At 38.3% G+C, this 18093-nt stretch overlaps 1 protein-coding gene across 1 annotated transcript; it reads left to right on the plus strand.

Moving 5' to 3' along the window:
- The first annotated feature begins 2824 nt into the window (after positions 1 to 2824).
- Positions 2825 to 15818, plus strand: LOC121386120 (peroxidasin homolog). The gene is made up of 3 exons (XM_041516918.1): positions 2825 to 3118; positions 13263 to 13532; positions 15541 to 15818. Exons 1-3 carry the CDS (start codon positions 2959 to 2961, stop codon positions 15816 to 15818), a joined length of 708 nt encoding a protein of 235 aa, XP_041372852.1. The 5' UTR covers positions 2825 to 2958.
- Positions 15819 to 18093: the final 2275 nt, after the last annotated feature.

The following is an 18093-nucleotide window of genomic DNA, read 5'->3' on the forward strand; positions in this document are numbered from 1 at the left end:
ATTGTAGGGGACACCAACACTGACATGGGGTAAGATCAAAGCAAACATGGCAGCAACATCTGTCCTTTCCTTACGCCTAATGCCACAATGGCTGGGTACCCAACACAATATAACATCTTTATTGTACATTGATAAAAGACACCCTTTCGTATCGCCATCCCAACTAAGGGATTCTCCAACGTCATGTACTGTAAAGCTTGGAGACATGAAAGTGAGTCTGTACAAATAATGTATTTGGATGCATATTAATCCTTAATCTGTTCCAGGGCTTTAATGATTGTCCGGTTTTCAGCAGTAAAGATTGGCGCTAAATCGGGCAATCTCGTGGAAATTATTGCGTCTGAAGGAAAAACTGCTGCAGAAGCCACATACTTCCCATCCTGTGATCCGTCTGTGTAAACAGGAATGCAATCAAAGTACTTTCCATGAAATGTTGTTTATTAATAACTGCATCTGTGCGATCTTTCTTTAGATGCATAAGATGGAATACAGTTTTTGGTCTTTTGATACACCAAGGTGGCAAAATAAAACATGAAGGCTTTCCTAAATGTCTGTTAAATCAATGTTGAAAACATAAAATCTGTTTAATGTGAAGACCAAATGTTCGAATCGCGTGTTTTCAAAACAATTTAACAATGACCCCATTAATTACTCAGAAGGTGTTTAGCATTCACATTCTAGGCAGTTGAGTTGAAATATGTCCCCCATACATGAAGCAGTAGTACTATGAATGCCAAGGTTTCGGGATTTTTAAAATCAACAAAATGGCATGACCTTTTGACCTAATTTTTACGCCAATTGTTTTAGGTTATATACCAGAGGGTTTTAATATAAACATTTTGAGTGCTAATTTGTGTGGCTATGTTAACTGGTTGCTTAGGTATAATACGTTTTATTATCTCTACCCCAAAATATTGTACAAGAATTTGTACTCACCTCATTATGTTTATGGGATGATATCCACCAAAAAGCAACTAACTACAAACGTCTATCATACTAATTAACTACAGACACATGGCTATTAAAAAACCCACATTAAACCATGATGATTTGCATGCCCACGAAATACCAATTTGTTAAATTTCAGGGTCTTGCCCATGGACTAAAACAGACACAGAAACACACAGATAGAAACAAACTTTGCTAGATATCGACAACAACCAGTGAAGGTCCTTATAATGTCAGTTGGCCCATTCCGCTTTTGCATTGTGTGTCCATAGCTGGTATATGAAACGTTGGGGGGGGGGGGGGTATTTGAGAGCACGTAGGTTAGATGTCTTTGCTGATAATAGGAGTAGCCTATGTTGCGGCAGTGGGTGTCTTACATACCATATACTCTACAACTTTAAATGAAATAAATGTGATGTGTGTATAAAATGTTTAGTTTATTTTTCAATTTCGTATATATTAAAATACAATTTGATTAAATATCTCATTATAATTCGAGGCAGCTGTGTTTATTAGTAATATACTCTGTCAAAAAAGAAACGCATAGGTGATAGGAAAAGAAGAAAAGTGTTTGATTTTCAAAATATTGTCTTTTTGTACAATGCTGATGAATGACCATGTCTCTTAATGTTCCTGGAATGGAACAGCGTACCCAAATGCACCCTAAAACAAATTTAACGCAAATTGTGGCACGTTTTGCCACAATTGAAGGAAATCGGTGTGAAATGGTCAGATTTTGGCGAATGCACGTGAAATTTGTGGGAAAGATTGGGGTAGTGATGGGTATTTAAAGCTGCAATGATCCCTCATTTCCATTTCGACGTAGACGAGTTACAAGATGCCAAGACTAAGCCTTACGAATCGAAACATTGCCATAGGCCACCCCCAGTTAGGTAAATCGCATTCAGCAATCACACGCCATATGAACGTCTACCAGCACACCATTTCACGTCTCTGGGATGGGTACCAACAGTTTCAATCAGCTGAAGACCGGCCCCAAAGTGGAAGACCTTGCATAACAACTGCAGCACAAGATCGCTACATCCGGGTTCTTCACTTGCGTCACCGAACTGCCACAGCAACGAACACTGCTGGACGCATACCTGGTTTGAGAAGTGTGTCTGCACAAACTTTTCGGAACCGACTTCGAGAAGCTGCTTTACGGGCTAGGAGACCGTATGTTGGCCATGTCCTGCGACGTAAACATCGACATTTACGTGTTCGCTGGTGCACGAATGTACAGAGGTGGAACTTGGGAAACTGGCGGCGATTATGGTTCAGCGACGAGTTATGTTTCCTTCTACAGCGACGTGATGGATGACAACGTGTGTACAGACGCCACAACGAACGTTTTCCAAACAACTGCGTAGCCCAAGTTGACAGATTCGGTGGGAGGAGTGTCATGATGTGGGGAGCCATCTCCTGCACCAACGGAAGTGAACTTGTGTTCATACAAGGCAACCTGACAGCTGTATGCTACCGGGATGAACTTCTTCGCCATCACATACTTTCCATTTTGAATTGACGAAGAGACCAATTTCAGCAGGACAATGTCAGGCCGCATACGGCACGTATAACAATTGATTTCCAACATAATGAGAAAATGAATGTGCTGCTATTGCCATCAATATCGCCAGATCTCAACCCCATTGAACATCTATGAGACGAACTGGACAGACGTGTACGCCAGCGTGACACAGAGCTTCAGATGCTTCCGTAACTGTCACATGCATTGGGCTAGGATTCAGGTAATTTATCACAATTCATGCCTATGCAAGCCTCAATTACTGGAAACATCTTAATATCTGAATCATTTTTTTATATCAATATTTACTTTCTGTACTTGTAGGTGTAGCAGCTACTTCCACTGATTGCATGAATGGTGGATACCCTGGACAGCCTACACATTTAACCTGTACAATAACTGGAACTGTATATTCTGGTATCAATTGGCTACGACCTAATGGTGGTTCAAGAACACAAGTTGCACATTGTAACGCAGTTAACACTATGTGTCGTTCAGATGCGTCTGGATACAGTGCTGTTATCAACTCACCTACACAGATTACTCTCACCATTCAGTCTTTCAACACTGCAGTAGATGCTGGAGAGTGGGTATGTCGTGATGGACCAACAGGAGACCAAACTACTTGTATTATGACTGTACAACGTAAGAGCGTAATTCATGTTAACTATTCTCATTTTTTATAACTTTTAGGTCTGTTATGGGGTGTGGATGGGAGTTGAGGGATCAACAAAATGCCCCTATTCAGCATAACTTAATTGTCGGACAGCTTCAAATCATGTTAAAAGAATTGTTATGTTTAATGATACATAATGTATATAGTACTCAGACATATTTATACGTTATTTAATTATTGCAATAATTACCACTTTACACACACAAAAGTATCAAGAGGTATCACTGTCTAGGAATAGAATGAATGAATGAATGTTTAACGACACCCCAGCACGAAAACATACATCGGCTATTGGGTGTCAAACTATGGTAATGCAATGTCTAGGAATTGATGCATGCTAATAATGGAGGAATTGGGAATAAATGACCACTAACAGTTCATGTTGGCAGCAGATTGTATGGCTACAAACAACCTAGAAACACGATGGGGATGAAATGTGAACATTGAACGTTCGTGAACGTCTTTCGATCAATAATGGGTAATACCCCCATGATTTGTCAAACATTGTTTTATTCTTCGGCGTGGCAGGCTACGTGTCAATATCTCAACGACGATTTGAGGAAGTCTGCCCCACTCCTCTTGCAGCACCTGACCAAGTTCATCTAATGTGGCCGGTGGCTGTCGCCGTACATCTCCCAATCATATCCCAGACGTGTGCTATGAGGGAAAGATCAGGGCTCATTGATGGCCATGACATTATGGCAACGTTTTGCTGCTAAAGGTAGTAATTTACATGTGCACGGCGGGTCAGAGCTTTGTCATCTTGAAACACAAATCGTCGACCAGTACGGCGAGCACACAGGACAACAATGGGTGCCAGTATGGTATCCAGGTAGTACTGACCAGTGACCCTCCATTGAACACTATGAAGTGGTATTCTGCCAGTCATAGTGATGCCACCCTACATCATAACTGAACCACCACTTGCAAAGCCATGAAATTTGAAATTAAAAATACAGGTCTGGGAAACCTGGAAAACTATGATTTTCAATAAAAAGTCATGGAAAGTCTTGGGAAATCCTAGGCCGACCGCGCATCAAGCGAGCGCTTTACCACTAGGCTACGTTCCATCCCACATACGATATAGAATATGCTCTATATTTTCTCATTGCCAGACTGGCAGCCGCAGCCCGTGCTAGCCGTATTTTAATTTGTGTTTCCAAAAGGGACTGTCCTGAGTTTACAGCCAGTGTAAGATGTGTACGACAACAGAGCCTTGCTGGCGACTACTATTTCATACCAAATACATTCTCTTGTTTAGTATACCAGTGTCTGTATATCGAATGTGTTTGCGGTTGTATGCTAATGTTTGTAGCACTCAGTTCTTCTTTAATTTGTGATACTTTTTTTTTCATACGTATACAATTATTGGGAGGTAAAATCCAGTTTTGGCTTCTATAAACATTAGGACAACAAACACCTTGTAAATACAGATACTGATATTTTAAATAAGAAAATGTATTTAATGTGTATGCTAAGTCATCAAAAAGGCTCTATTGGTCGGAAATAGTTTACAGTGGTGGTAAACTCAGGACAGTCCCTAAACAACAGGAAAGATGTATATCAATCAAAGTAGGATGCTAAAATTATTGTTGGTGCTTACAGAAGAAACTATATCTAAATATATGAGCACAGTTATTATATATTAAAAACACATAAGAGTTATAGTCTAGACATCGGGCCAGGGTTGGTGGGGTTTTGGCCTAAACTGATTATAGCAGTCATATTACTGTTTTAATACAAATATCTTCATGTACACAATGTACAAGTTCATCACTCAATTTAAACCATAATCATATGGTCATGGATAGGGTCTCCACGAGTACTCGAGCACGGGTCGTGTCTAGCAAGACTCGAGTCCATACAGAGGACTCGAGTACCCCTACAAGTGGAATACAATGATCAACTATAATACAATGTACAATGTAGGACAATAATGTCAGCAGTAGATAATCAACGATATAAGTTACACAATAATTATAAGATCATGCGCTAGTTTCTCTTTTTAAACTGGCCGTCCATCCATCAGAACACTGAACATATCAACCGGTTTCTAAATGCAATACAATGACATTTGGCATCCATGTTCAGCTCTGGAATTAAGATGCATACTGCTATTTAACTTTTTTCCTTAATCTCATCATCATCTAGTGTAAGTGTCGGGTACTCGAGTTTGACCCCCAGTACTCGAGTCTAATATTTTGGACCCATGGAAGGTTATGGGAAATGAACTTGAAAAAAGGTGTACAAACCCTGCATGCCTATTCAAGAAGTCCAAAGTGAATCTGTGACCATCGGCAATTCCCCCAGTTTCGACGCGGTGTACACCATTGTTGCCTGTTTAGCACGTGACGATTCATTCACTCGGACTGGTGTAACTGTGCAATGATTTGAGTAGCTGTTTCAATTCGAGTTCGTAGAACCCGTGTGCTGATGAATCGATCCTGGGCTCATTGGGTTGAATATCAACATTTTGCGTCTGCTGAACATATTGGCTACATTACGTTGAATTATACCAGTTTGAAGCACGCCAGTAGCCCTGTGGCGTTCTTCACGTCATAGACGCTGCACCAATATTTCAAAGACAAACATTGCATAACATAGGTTAATTGATAATGACATTGAGCTAAATTAACGGTAGCAAACAGATTTATTGACGGTTCTGTGAAGTGTTAAAATCACGTTTACGGTGCTACTTTGTTTTGCAAGCGCACATTTTAGGCTGTGTTTGGGTGTTAGGTTGTGTAGCCATGAATTTTGTTTCTTAGGCAGTAGGGTTTCAGTCAGAGGGTAAAACATGTATGGCACCATACCCCTTTTTTAAAGATTTTTTTTTGAAAGTTAAGATTTTCAAAAAATGAATTACTCTTAATATTACTGTATGCTTTTCTTAACACTAACCCCAAACGTAATCCATTTTCCTGCATAATTGGAGATAGTACCATTGGTTAGTGTCCAGGCCATTGTTAGTGAATTAAGCCCGGTAGATGAACCAGTACACGTTCTGTAGGTGGACGACTCTGGGGCTCAAACGATTCCTTGTTTGATGATACTGTCTGCATTAATTTACATTCCCAGTCTGGAGCTCCTCGAGGTAAGACGTGTTTGTTTCACGTGTGCACACTGCATGTGCTTTCGCGGCTCGACTTGGGGATCCTTCACTTTGTTGTTTTTGTCAGCGAAGTGAAGTTTTCTACTGGGATGTATGCCGCCATTGGAACTGATTGAACGCTACAACGCTTCTCGTTTCGACAGTCTGCACCACCAGGTTGGATTCTTTTTCAGCGAGATTCCTCGCCTCCACGTCATTTCTCCGTCTGACTACGTTGACTTGTTTTTTTTTCGTGACTCGTATGACAGCCATTCTGCAGAACGCCACGGTTGTTCGCGTTTAGTCTCTACATGTCCGATCCTGAAGACTGACCGCCCCACTCTAAGAAGAAATAGGAAGCCGGGTCGGCCCCTACTACTCTTTTCTAGACTTTACTTTGATTTATTGTGATACCATCTCGTATCTTCCGGAGTCGGGCCCGTCCGCACCACTATACCAACCCATGACGACTGAACTATACCCTAATCTCTCTCGTTCAGACGGATCCGGCTTCTCGAGATCTGTATTTCAGCATAGCACTACACATCCAACTTCTATTGACTGTCAATCTAGGGGTTCTCTTGACGGGATGCAACCCAGCTCGTCCCAACAAGCTGTGCACCCTAACGACCTTAACGAGGCCACTCACGTGGACATATAGATAGGACTTTAAACTTTTAGACCTTCGTTCAAAAGTTTATTTCGAAATTACTTTCTTTTTTTTGATATTATTAAATAGTCCGATCCTCTCTTCTTTCTCTTATTTATTTTTGGACTGTCCTTCTAAAATGCTCCAAATTATATAAATATTCGACCGAGCAGTCAATTCTTTTTTTTTTTTGGCTTGTAATTTTTCTTTATTTTTTAAATTCTATTAACTTTTTTACTAATTGCTATTTTCAAAATTCTGCCCATTTTCAACAATACCCCTCCCCTCCCTCCATCCCGAGTTAGGCCACCGATCTTATCTAATTTCTTTTTGACCAACCGATCTAATTTAGCAACCAAATTTAATGAGTAGAATTTTCTTTATTAATTATATTAATTAGAGATGACCATCAAAATTTTAAAGGCCCCCTATTTAATTTTTGGATGTAAATTTCAAAATTGTCCGCTTAATTGTTTTCTGTCCCGGGACAAGCCCCTGGCTATCCAGAGACAGGCCCCGGGACGGACATGCTCGAAACTCTAGTGGTATATGAGCATGTAAAAATTATTCGCACTTGCACTCGCATTTTTTAACTCGTCTGTCAGAAGTTTTACTCGCATTCTGCACCCCTGTAAAACCGAGAATTAAATATAACAGGGGGTTACTAGTAAGTAAACAAGTAAATAAGCATAGCAATATCGTTTTATTTTGACGTTGGTTACAATTAATTTGCGAGATTGCTACCCGCACGTTCTGCAAATTCGTGGTAATTCGGAACACCTCGGAGCATGTAAAAATTATTCGAACTCGCACTCGCATTAATTTAGCATATCAGAAACTAATCCAGATATCATCTGTAAAATATAATCGGATACCAGGTTTGCCTTCATACCCCCAATATCTCCACGTTTTCCTAATTCTACAAGGGTGCTCGTAGTCGTTTGTTGACATACCTGCTCATACCTAACATGAATGACGCAACTTTGTCGACTGTATATTTTAATGTTTTCTCGAAAGCCAGTTTCTTAATTTAGGACTATGTTTTATTTAAATAGATGTTAACAGGGTTCAATCTTAACGGTAGTCCGGTAGTCTGAGACTACCTGAAAATTAACAGGACAACCTGAAGCTGCAAACACGTAGTCCGTCGGACCACTTGGAATTTTAAAATCTATTTAGCACAAATGAAACGTTTTGTGGATCTATGCTAACCTATTTCAAACAGCAGAAACAGGCTTGTTCAGAAAACAATTGTATCGTAATTAACGTGACTGGTCCCCCATCATATCACATTCATTTACAGTACACGATGCAGTTTTCGTTTTTACTGTTACCACATTCTGACTAAACTGAGCATGCGCAAGTTACACATTTTGTAGTCGATGCAGTCTTCTGCCAAAATACGATCATCTTGAATTTGGAACATAACGGGATTCCTCGCACATTTTCGTAGAATGGTAGTTTAACTTACCAACGTCACACCGGAATGAAAGAACTGCGAAGTTGACCATTCTCAGCAAAATTATAATTATGCATCGATCGGCCATTGTCGCTCGTTTTCGTAAAACGGAACACGCGTCACTGAAGTTAAATTTAGGCGAGGTGTTCTGATTGAAATGCCGTTGTGGAAACGGCAGATACATGCATATTAATTTTCACGGAGTTACAAAGATGTCATTTTTCCCATTTGAACGCAGAACTGCTTGCATGTTTCAATCAACTTTTCATCTAAGATTACATCATTTAACAATATTTAGTATGTTTGATTTATTATATCAGGGCTGGCCAAAATTTCCAAATACAAAGTGCCTGTTTATCCCTTTTGTACACTTGCAATTTTTGTAATTCCGTAGACTGCAGCAAGCATGCGTGTGAGGCCCCTGATTATTATATCGAGTACCGTATTTGACCGGAAGTAGGCCCACGTCTTTGAATAAGAGCCCAGACATTTAAGAAATTAGGCATTTATTCGTAAATCATGGTATTTTATGTCGGTGTCCGTGAAGTAAATTGCTGAAAACGTTGAAGAATCGAGAAAAAAAGCTGTTTAGAACGTTACGACCCAGCACGTTACTAAAATGGATAAGTAGACTCTTCGTAAAGTTAGTTTTCGCTTTATCTATGTGAGCTCGCGCAACACACGTGTGACGTAAAACGAGGTCAGGGAATTCCCACCGCATGGTCGGTTTTTCACTAATGTAGTAGCGTTTCGTATTACAAAATTAGGTTGTCCATCTGCAAATGTTCGCATTTGTTTCACAATTAAATTGATGTATTAAATATGTTAAAGTTACAGTGTCTGGTTACCATATAATAATATCATGCACAAATATGAAATACAAGTTCAACTGCACTTTTAAAAAATTCGTGTGTGTTCGCTATGAACGGAGAACGTCAAAAGTATACGCTCGATTCGTCGCCTGTGCGGCCATTGCTTGGCAATCCACAAACGACAGCCTATTGTGAATTTCAGTTAACAGGTGCCTTTGCGGACTTGAAATTGTAGGGTTTGTCTCAAAAAATGAAATGAGAATTATTGCGCTGTACAAAGAACGTTCGGTTGAGGATACGTACTATTCTTTCGTTAAAACCGGGTTTGATCTTGACAACGTACTATCGACAATCGTACCTTCCTATTTAAGAATTAATATTTTATAAAGTTTTAGTACAACTTTCAAAGTTTAGTTTGTATAACACATTGATCATGTATATATTTTTAATAAAATATACTAAAGTAGAAAATGACCGTTTTCACTTTTTAATTTTACGTGTGGTAAAATCGACAAATTCAAATAAATATTATTTCGTTTGGAAAGGGTAAAGTTAGTTTGTTTTGTTTAACGACATCAGCGTTAGAGCATATTGATTTAATAGTCAATCGTTTGACCAAGATAAAATATATATATATATATTTTTTTTTTTCTGGGGGAACATGGCCCCATATAAACGTCGCTCAACGCAGTCTATAACCCCCCAACCCCGCTGAAATCCCTGCACACGCGCCTTGGAACCTCGCTACATTTTAAAAATACTTTTCTATATTATTTTTTGTTTTTTAGCAAGGGATCATTTATATGTACCATCCCACAGACAGGACGTCACACACCATGGGATTGATCCTAGATCGACCGCGCATTAAAAAAACACCACATTTTTAGGTCTAAGTAATGAATAGAAATAACATATAGTCTTCATAAATGTTAAGTATATCGAACATACCGTCCTGTTCCTCTACCCCTAGAGCGTTACGTAATTATTAACACCCCCTTACATGTAACGCGTATGCCAACCGCTGGCCACTGTCAACATTTCAAGGCAAATCCCCCACCGACCCCTGGAAAGGTATTGTACCATACCTCTATGGATATAACTATATTTTGGATGTATGAGACGACCCCTCAATCAAGACAGTTAAATTTGTTCAAAATCATGTGAGAAGCTCAGCGCCTCCGCAAATCGCATAAATTCCCAGTTATACTGGCGTCCCGCTAACTGAAGAAAAACAAGCTGGCCATTGGGTTTGCAGTTGACCTAGCTACTGTAGATAAGCGAGCATTGCGAAACTATAGCGATGTGGTGGGCCTTTTATGTACCAAACAGAACTGGAGCATCTATTCTAAATGCTTAAATAATAAAAATATTCCAGACACTGCAGCTTTAAAGAACAGTGAGTAGGCGCGCGTGCAGCAAAATTTGAAAGAGGATCAAAGCAGTCTCCGCCTGAGTGTGTGTCGGACTCGGACTCACGTCGAGAGCGCTAAACGCCGGAATTTCTAATGAAAACCGATGGTATACTCCCGCTGAAAATTGTTAAATTTAAATGTCAAGAAATGCAATGTCTTGTATCTACAAGTAAAATTCATCCTGAAAAATAGAGTGGTATACTTTTTTAATATTTAAATTTGTCCGTTATGAACTCTCCCCTCTCAAAAAACCCACAAAAACAACCCAGATCCTCCCCCCCCCCCCCAAAAAAGAAAAGAAAAAAAGAAAGAAATAAAATAAATAAATAAATCAATCAAATAAATGAAATGAAATGAAATGAAATGAAATGAAATGAAATGAAATAATAATCATAATAATGCTATTCACTGTGAAATCATTAACCCAAAGTAGCATATTTTCGATGATCATTCTTCGATCTGATTAAAATTAGCTCTACTGGTTTACCAGTAGATCTAACAGCATTGTGTGGACTCCCATGTCCAGGTGACATTTTATCTATAAATAACAATTTAAATATCTATCAATTACACTTCGTCTTTTATAGCGTTATTCGGGAGCATACAAATTCTAAAAATATCGGGCAAGACTATTTATGCAATAGACGAACTTGTTGGTCTATTTCAACATTGACAAAACAGGGAGAAAAGTGCAGTAATAAACTGGATTGTATACTAGTATAAACAGATTTTATGGCTATACCATCACGGGTATTTTTTCGTCTTGAAACGAATTTTATATAAAACTTTATATTGAAATTAGTTTCCGGTTTTGATTGGTCGAATGAAAGGTTAACTGGACATGAGCTCCAACAGGCTGCTGTTAGAACCACATGTAATAGTGTAGCTAATTTTAATTAGATTGATCATTCTAAAGTGTTAAAGTTTTAAAAAAATTATAAACTCATTTCCAATTTTGCTTCATGCTGATAGCAATTTTTGTTGGGGTTCTTTTACATTCACAAATTAAAGGAAATAAACATATTTAGTAATACAGGGCTTACAAGTGCTTTGTGTGATGTGGAATTGTTTAAAGCGCACAGTTTAATTTTGATTTAAACTGCTTACGTTTTGGGACTAGGTAATTTTTTTGTGGGCAAGTGAAATTTGAGAGTTACTTGCCCGGGGGGCAGTTAAAAATTTTAGGATATGGCCAGCTCTGAGTTATCCAAAATTAAATGAATGTTTTGATTGAACCAAATATAATAGGTCTACACATAATTACACTATATTTCAGCCATAGTACTGTCAGTGTATCAATAACGGAGCACAATGAATAACGGATCGTTTGAGTTAAAAACAAAAGTTTTCAAATATTTCGTTACAATAATAGGTAACAAATATTTTATTAAAGCAATACAAGCTAAAATATTATTGTAAAGAAATATTTAAAACTATTTTGTCTGTTATCTACTATTCACTGTGTTGCAATGTTCATAACCCAACTGCAGTAGGTAATTGAATGTTTCAGTTTCGCATGACAAAACGGTAAGTAATTTACAGGGCCGGTGGGGGATGGGGGGCTTGTAAAGATTTGATATGAAATATATATACAGGCGCAGATCTAGGTGTCCTGATTGGGGAGAAGACACGCCCCTACTAATAACAAGGCCACTGAGCAATGTAGTAGGCGTACTAATCATTTTAGTTCATATTTAACAGATCATACAATATAATTTGATATAATACCAGTGTCAGTTTCAGCCTGAATATTGATTCGATGTGTTTTAGTATGAACTGATATATTATAATTATTAATAGTATGTACAGAACATGCATGATGATTTACCCAGTACTAAATTATCAAAATAACAAACCATAGTGTTATTTTAACTTCAAATTATTACAAAATATGGACCACCTGAAACTTTTATGTTTTATCCACTTTGTTTTCTTTTTGTTTAAATTGTCTATAAAAGTAAAAGTCATCAATTAATCGAAATATGATGCATTAACTCTTCATTCCTCTGGATTGACACATATACATTGTAGCTCTCATTGTTTATATATGATTGTTTTATAACAAGGACAAGTGAGAATGTTCTGAACTAACTAACTAAATAAATAAATAAATATATATAAATTCATGTAAAATTGGAGTGACTTAATTTTAATGTGCTTCAAAAAAAATGATTTTTGTAATAAGATGGGACGGACCATGATGAGAGTGTATATATATTTGACCATGATGAGAGTGTATATATATTTGATAAACTAGTTCAAAACAATATTATTTTACTGTGAAACCAGCCATTTATGAACAAGTGTTCAATTACTTGATTACATTTAGCGCTAGACTAACACCCTGGTGTGCTCAGGGTTAGGCTTGTATGTATGTGTTTATTGTTTTGAATAGTGTAGTGATAGCCCCCGGAAGTAGAAATCGCACAGAAGAGTTCCATTCAACAAGTGGAGCCAATCTCCTATAGTGGCCCTTCATGTATATAGCTTTTGAGGGATGTTGTTTTTAGAAAGTGTGCCATTTTGCAGCCAGGATAGAATCCTTAGCAACAATAACAATTAGGCAGAAATGTTTATGTACAAGAGTTCTCTATAGCTTCTTCGTTTGCTAAATTCAAAAATTTTCAAAATGTTTTTAGCATGTTAGAGGCTAGCAGATTAATTTTTATTATTATTATTATTATTTCCAGATGGTCCAGGTGGTCCAAATTCTATTAAGTTCGGTCCTGCATCACCTGCAACTGTCAAAGAATTACAAAGTCTGACTGTGATCTGCACTGCAAACTGTACACCATCATGCTCCTTTTCATGGTCGCAAGGACGTCAGAACGTGTCACCAAGTGCTAAATTAGAACTGACAAATATCTCTAAGAGCAATGAAGGGGTGTACACATGTACAGCGAAAAACATCGTTTCATCAAGAGTTAAATCTAGAAACTTCACCTTGGTAGTAATAAAAGGTAAGTAGACTATGTAGACAGAGCTCTTGGTCTTTGTAAGCCATGTGATATTCAATTGTTTTATTCCATGAAGATCGTAATGTTTTGTCCCGCTAAACTAATGTTTTCTTTTAAATAATGTAAAGGAAAATGTATAGCAATTTAGATATATTTCACAATGATAATATTTCTTGAACTTGTTAAATGTTTGTATTGATTTGATATCTTGGTTAACACATCTTTTTTCGCTTTTACATAACAGGTAGCTATATATCTCTTCATGCCACAAAATATAGGCAATAAGGATTATTAAATATCCTGTATCCCTAATATGTAGGTCTAAATAATTGATACGGCAAGGACAATAGTGGATAGAAACTGTAGCGTTTATTAACATTTTATATATAATAAAACGAATCATATGACAGACCCGTGGTGACCAGACACCAACTAATGTGCCTACTCGAACCATACCATGTGAGTGTACCCCAACACACGGTGGTGTGCACCTACTCAAATACCTTCAAGTTACCATTCTCGAACGAGGGTCTTCAAGGTTGAGAATCCATCCAGTCACCACCAGTCTGCAACAACCCATTCTCAACATACTCGTGTATACTGTGGATGCCTTTACGAACGCATAACAGCAAATTGCAGCACATATTTCAAATACCATAAAACACCTTCGTGTTCCCTTTAAAGGATAATGGATGCTTGCAAACCCACTTGGAATGTGTTTAACATGGATGTTATTTTCTACGTCCAGCATAGGCACCCGATCATCCCTAGAGAAGCACCGCCCCAATCATGTTGCCAAGTCGAAAAAATAAATTTGTTAATACTATGTTTAAAATCAGTATACGGTATACCAAACCCTGGCAACAAGCAAATCCAAAGCAGACTTGGCAGCAGAATCTGCCTTATCTTACCCCTTATGCCAACATGGCTGGGCACCCAACAAAGAATAACATCGTTATTGGTAATAGACAAAAAGACACACCACTTTCGTATCACCATCCCAATTAAGGGATGGTCCAGCTTCATGTTTGGCTTGGAGACATGAATGTGAATCTGTAAAGATGATAAATTTGGATGCAACCAAATCTTTGATTTCTTCCAAGGCTCTAATATCTGCCCAAACTTCAGCACTAAAGACTGATGCCGAGTCTCATGGAAAGTATTGTGTCTATGGCACAAGCCACATAATTCCCATCCCGTGACCCGTCTGTATACCCAGGAATATAATCACAGTACCTGTCTTGAATTTCCCTGAAAAACTGTTTGTACACAACAGCATCTGTACGATCTTTCTTCAGATGTGCAAGATTGAACACAATGTGAGGTGGTGTAATACACCAAGGTGGTAAAACAAAGTATGAAGGAGTTTTCAAAGTGTCAGTTAAATCAATGTTGGAAAGTGACAAAAATCGCTTAATGCGAAAACCAAATGTACAAATAGCATTCGGTCTTGCATCAAACAACTTCATATATTTGTTGTCAAACACTGCATCATGTGTAGGATGTTGTGGTAATGATCTAATCTTGGTAACATATTGTAGATAAAGTTTGCACGTCTAGCATCCAAACAAGGTTCGTGTGCATCAATATACAAGTTCTCTACAGGAGATGTTCTAAATGCACCAAGACAAAACCTAAGTCCATGTCACTGACGAAATAAGCGGGGACGGGGGTGCAGGGTTAGGCTTATAAGTATGTGTTTATTGTTTTGAATAGTGTAGTGATAGTTACCGGAAGTAGAAATCGTGGAGAAGAGTTCCATTCAAGAAGGGGAGCCATCCAATCTTCGGTCATCTCCTATAGTGGTCCTTCATGTATATAGGTTTTGGGGGATGTTGTTTTTACAAGGTGTGTCCTTTTGCACCCAATATGTAAACCTTAGCAGCTATGTTTACGTAGAAGAGTTCTCTATATGTTTTTCATTTCCTGAATTTAATTTAATTTTTATTATTATTATTATTATTATTATTATTATTATTATTATTAATATTATTATTATTATTATTCCCAGGTGGTCCAGATGGTCCAAATTATATTAAGTTCGGTCCTGCATCACCTGCAACTGTCACAGAATTACAAAGTCTGACTGTGATCTGCACTGCAAACTGTACACCATCATGCTCCTTTTCGTGGACACGAGGAAGTCAGAACGTGTCATCATGTGCTAAGTTAGAACTGACAAATATCTCTAAGAGCAATGAAGGGGTGTACACATGTACAGCGAAAAACACTGGTTCGTCAGACATTAAATCTAGAAACTTCACCTTGGTAGTAATAAAACGTAAGTAAACTATGTTGACAGAGCTCCTTGTAAGTCATGTGATATTTAATTATTTTATTCCATGAAGATAGTAAAAGAAAATTCCGCTAAATTAATGCTTTCCTTTTAAATACAGGAAAAGGTATGGCAATTTTGATATATTTTACAATGATAATATTCATTGAACTTGTTAAATTTTTACACTGATTTTATCTCTTGGGTAACACATCTGTTTTTCCAATGACTAAATTAGCGATGATGTAATGCTTTTCAATTATGCATGTATTTGCTTTTACATAACATATAGCTATATTTGTCTCTTCATTCCACAAAATACAGACAATATGGATCATTTGATATTCTGTAACCACATGTAGGTCTAAATAATTGATGTGGCAAGGACAATATCAGTGGATAAAAACTGGCTGTAGCATTTATTAACACTTTATATCAAAAACCGAATCATATGACAGACCCGTGGTGACCAGACACCAATTAATGTGCCTACTCCAGCCAGAGTTCGTACTGGCAACACAAGTGTGCCCTTCCCAGGGTATCCAAAGGAAAGGGCCCACCTGGTACACCCCACATGCGTATAAAAAAACCTTGTCCATTCACGAGGGTCTCCAACGTGAACGTATTCATACCCATACCATATGGGTGTACTCCAACACTCGGTGGTGTGCACCTACCCAAATACCTTCAGGTTACCATTTTCGTACGAGGGTCTCCAACGTGAACGTATTCATACCCATACCATATGGGTGTACTCCAACACTCGGTGGTGTGCACCTACACAAATACCTTTAGGTTACCATTTTCGTACGAGGGTCTCCAACGTGAACGTATTCGTGCCCATACCATATGGGTGTACTCCAACACTCGGTTGTGTGCACCTACACAAATACCTTTAGGTTACCATTTTCGTACGAGGGTCTCCAACGTGAACATATTCATGCCAATACCATATGGGTATACTCCAACACTCGGTGGTGTGCACCTACACAAATACCTTTAGGTTACCATTTTCGTACGAGGGTCTCCAATGTGAACGTATTCATGCCCATACCATATGGGTGTACTCCAACACTCGGTTGTGTGCACCTACACAAATACCTTTAGGTTACCATTTTCGTACGAGGGTCTCCAACGTGAACGTATTCATACCCATACCATATTGGTGTACTCCAACACTGTTGTGTGCACCTACATAAATACCTTTAGGTTACCATTTTCGTACGAGGGTCTCCAATGTTGAGAAACTCATTGACAACATGCTCGTGCTTACTGTGGATGCCTTTATGAACGAGTGACAGCAAGTTACAGCACACATTTCATACACCATAAAAGACCTTCATGTTCCCTTTAAAGGATGCTTGCAAACCCTCTTGGTATGTGTTTAAAAGGATGTCATTTCCTACGTGCAACAGGCACCCGATCATCCCTGGATAAGTCTTTATTCATACTAACGATCTCATGTTTAATCCCAAATCCCCCATTTTCACACACCCATTTCAAACCATAATGATTAACCCGCTTTCTATTATGTTTAATCACAGACCATGATTCAGCCCCTCGCCATATGCGCCGTGGAAGAAGGGTTAACCACATTATTTTGGTATTTCGCAAATATTCTTGTACCTCCACTAAATCACGAAAAATCATTTCTTTTATATCTATGCTTGAGTTATTAACAATATCATTTGAACCCAGATGTACTATAATAATGTCCGGTACCGAGTATCGTTTAAGCGTCTGATCACCGTTGGTACTAGTGGTCTCCACTTCAGACCCTGTTGAGCAAACTAGAAAATCGTACAGCTCTGTAAGCTAAGGTTGCTATCCAATGTATGGATGACTGCTGTCCCGTGAGCCCAGTAGATGATTGACGAACCAATTATCCAGATATCTGAAAAGAATCAGTGTATATGAATATGAATACAACCTCAAAACAGCCACGGAATTCTAATGTACTTTACATATGCACTAGGTGTCCACCGCCTTCAGCGTTGAATATCCTGCAGTTGCAGCGCAAATCCGGAGAGAGTGGGCCCGAAAATGTTTTCCATCTATATGTACGAAAACCAATGCCTTATTTAAAACCTTTGCAAACTGAGAGTGTATTACTGCATGACCATTGAAATGGACGAATAAAATTTTGGCTTACAGGAGTTGGCCAGTCGTTTTGCATGTTTCCTTCAATTTAAAACTTGGCGAACTCATTTAAAGCGAGGCTGTATGCCTTCCTAGTATTATCTGATATAACACAATCTAATAAACGGGATGCTTCGGCCCATAAATGTC

This window comes from Gigantopelta aegis, chromosome 12 (assembly GCF_016097555.1).
Source record: "Gigantopelta aegis isolate Gae_Host chromosome 12, Gae_host_genome, whole genome shotgun sequence".
Classification (NCBI taxonomy): Eukaryota; Metazoa; Mollusca; class Gastropoda; order Neomphalida; family Peltospiridae; genus Gigantopelta; species Gigantopelta aegis.

Coding starts and splice junctions, on each gene's coding strand:
- LOC121386120 (XM_041516918.1), top strand. CDS start 2,959: ATGTGTCGTTCAGATGCGTCTGGATACAGTGCTGTTATCAACTCACCT. Junction 3,119..13,262: donor TTGTATTATGACTGTACAAC/GTAAGAGCGTAA, acceptor TATTATTTCCAG/ATGGTCCAGGTGGTCCAAAT. Junction 13,533..15,540: donor CACCTTGGTAGTAATAAAAG/GTAAGTAGACTA, acceptor TATTATTCCCAG/GTGGTCCAGATGGTCCAAAT.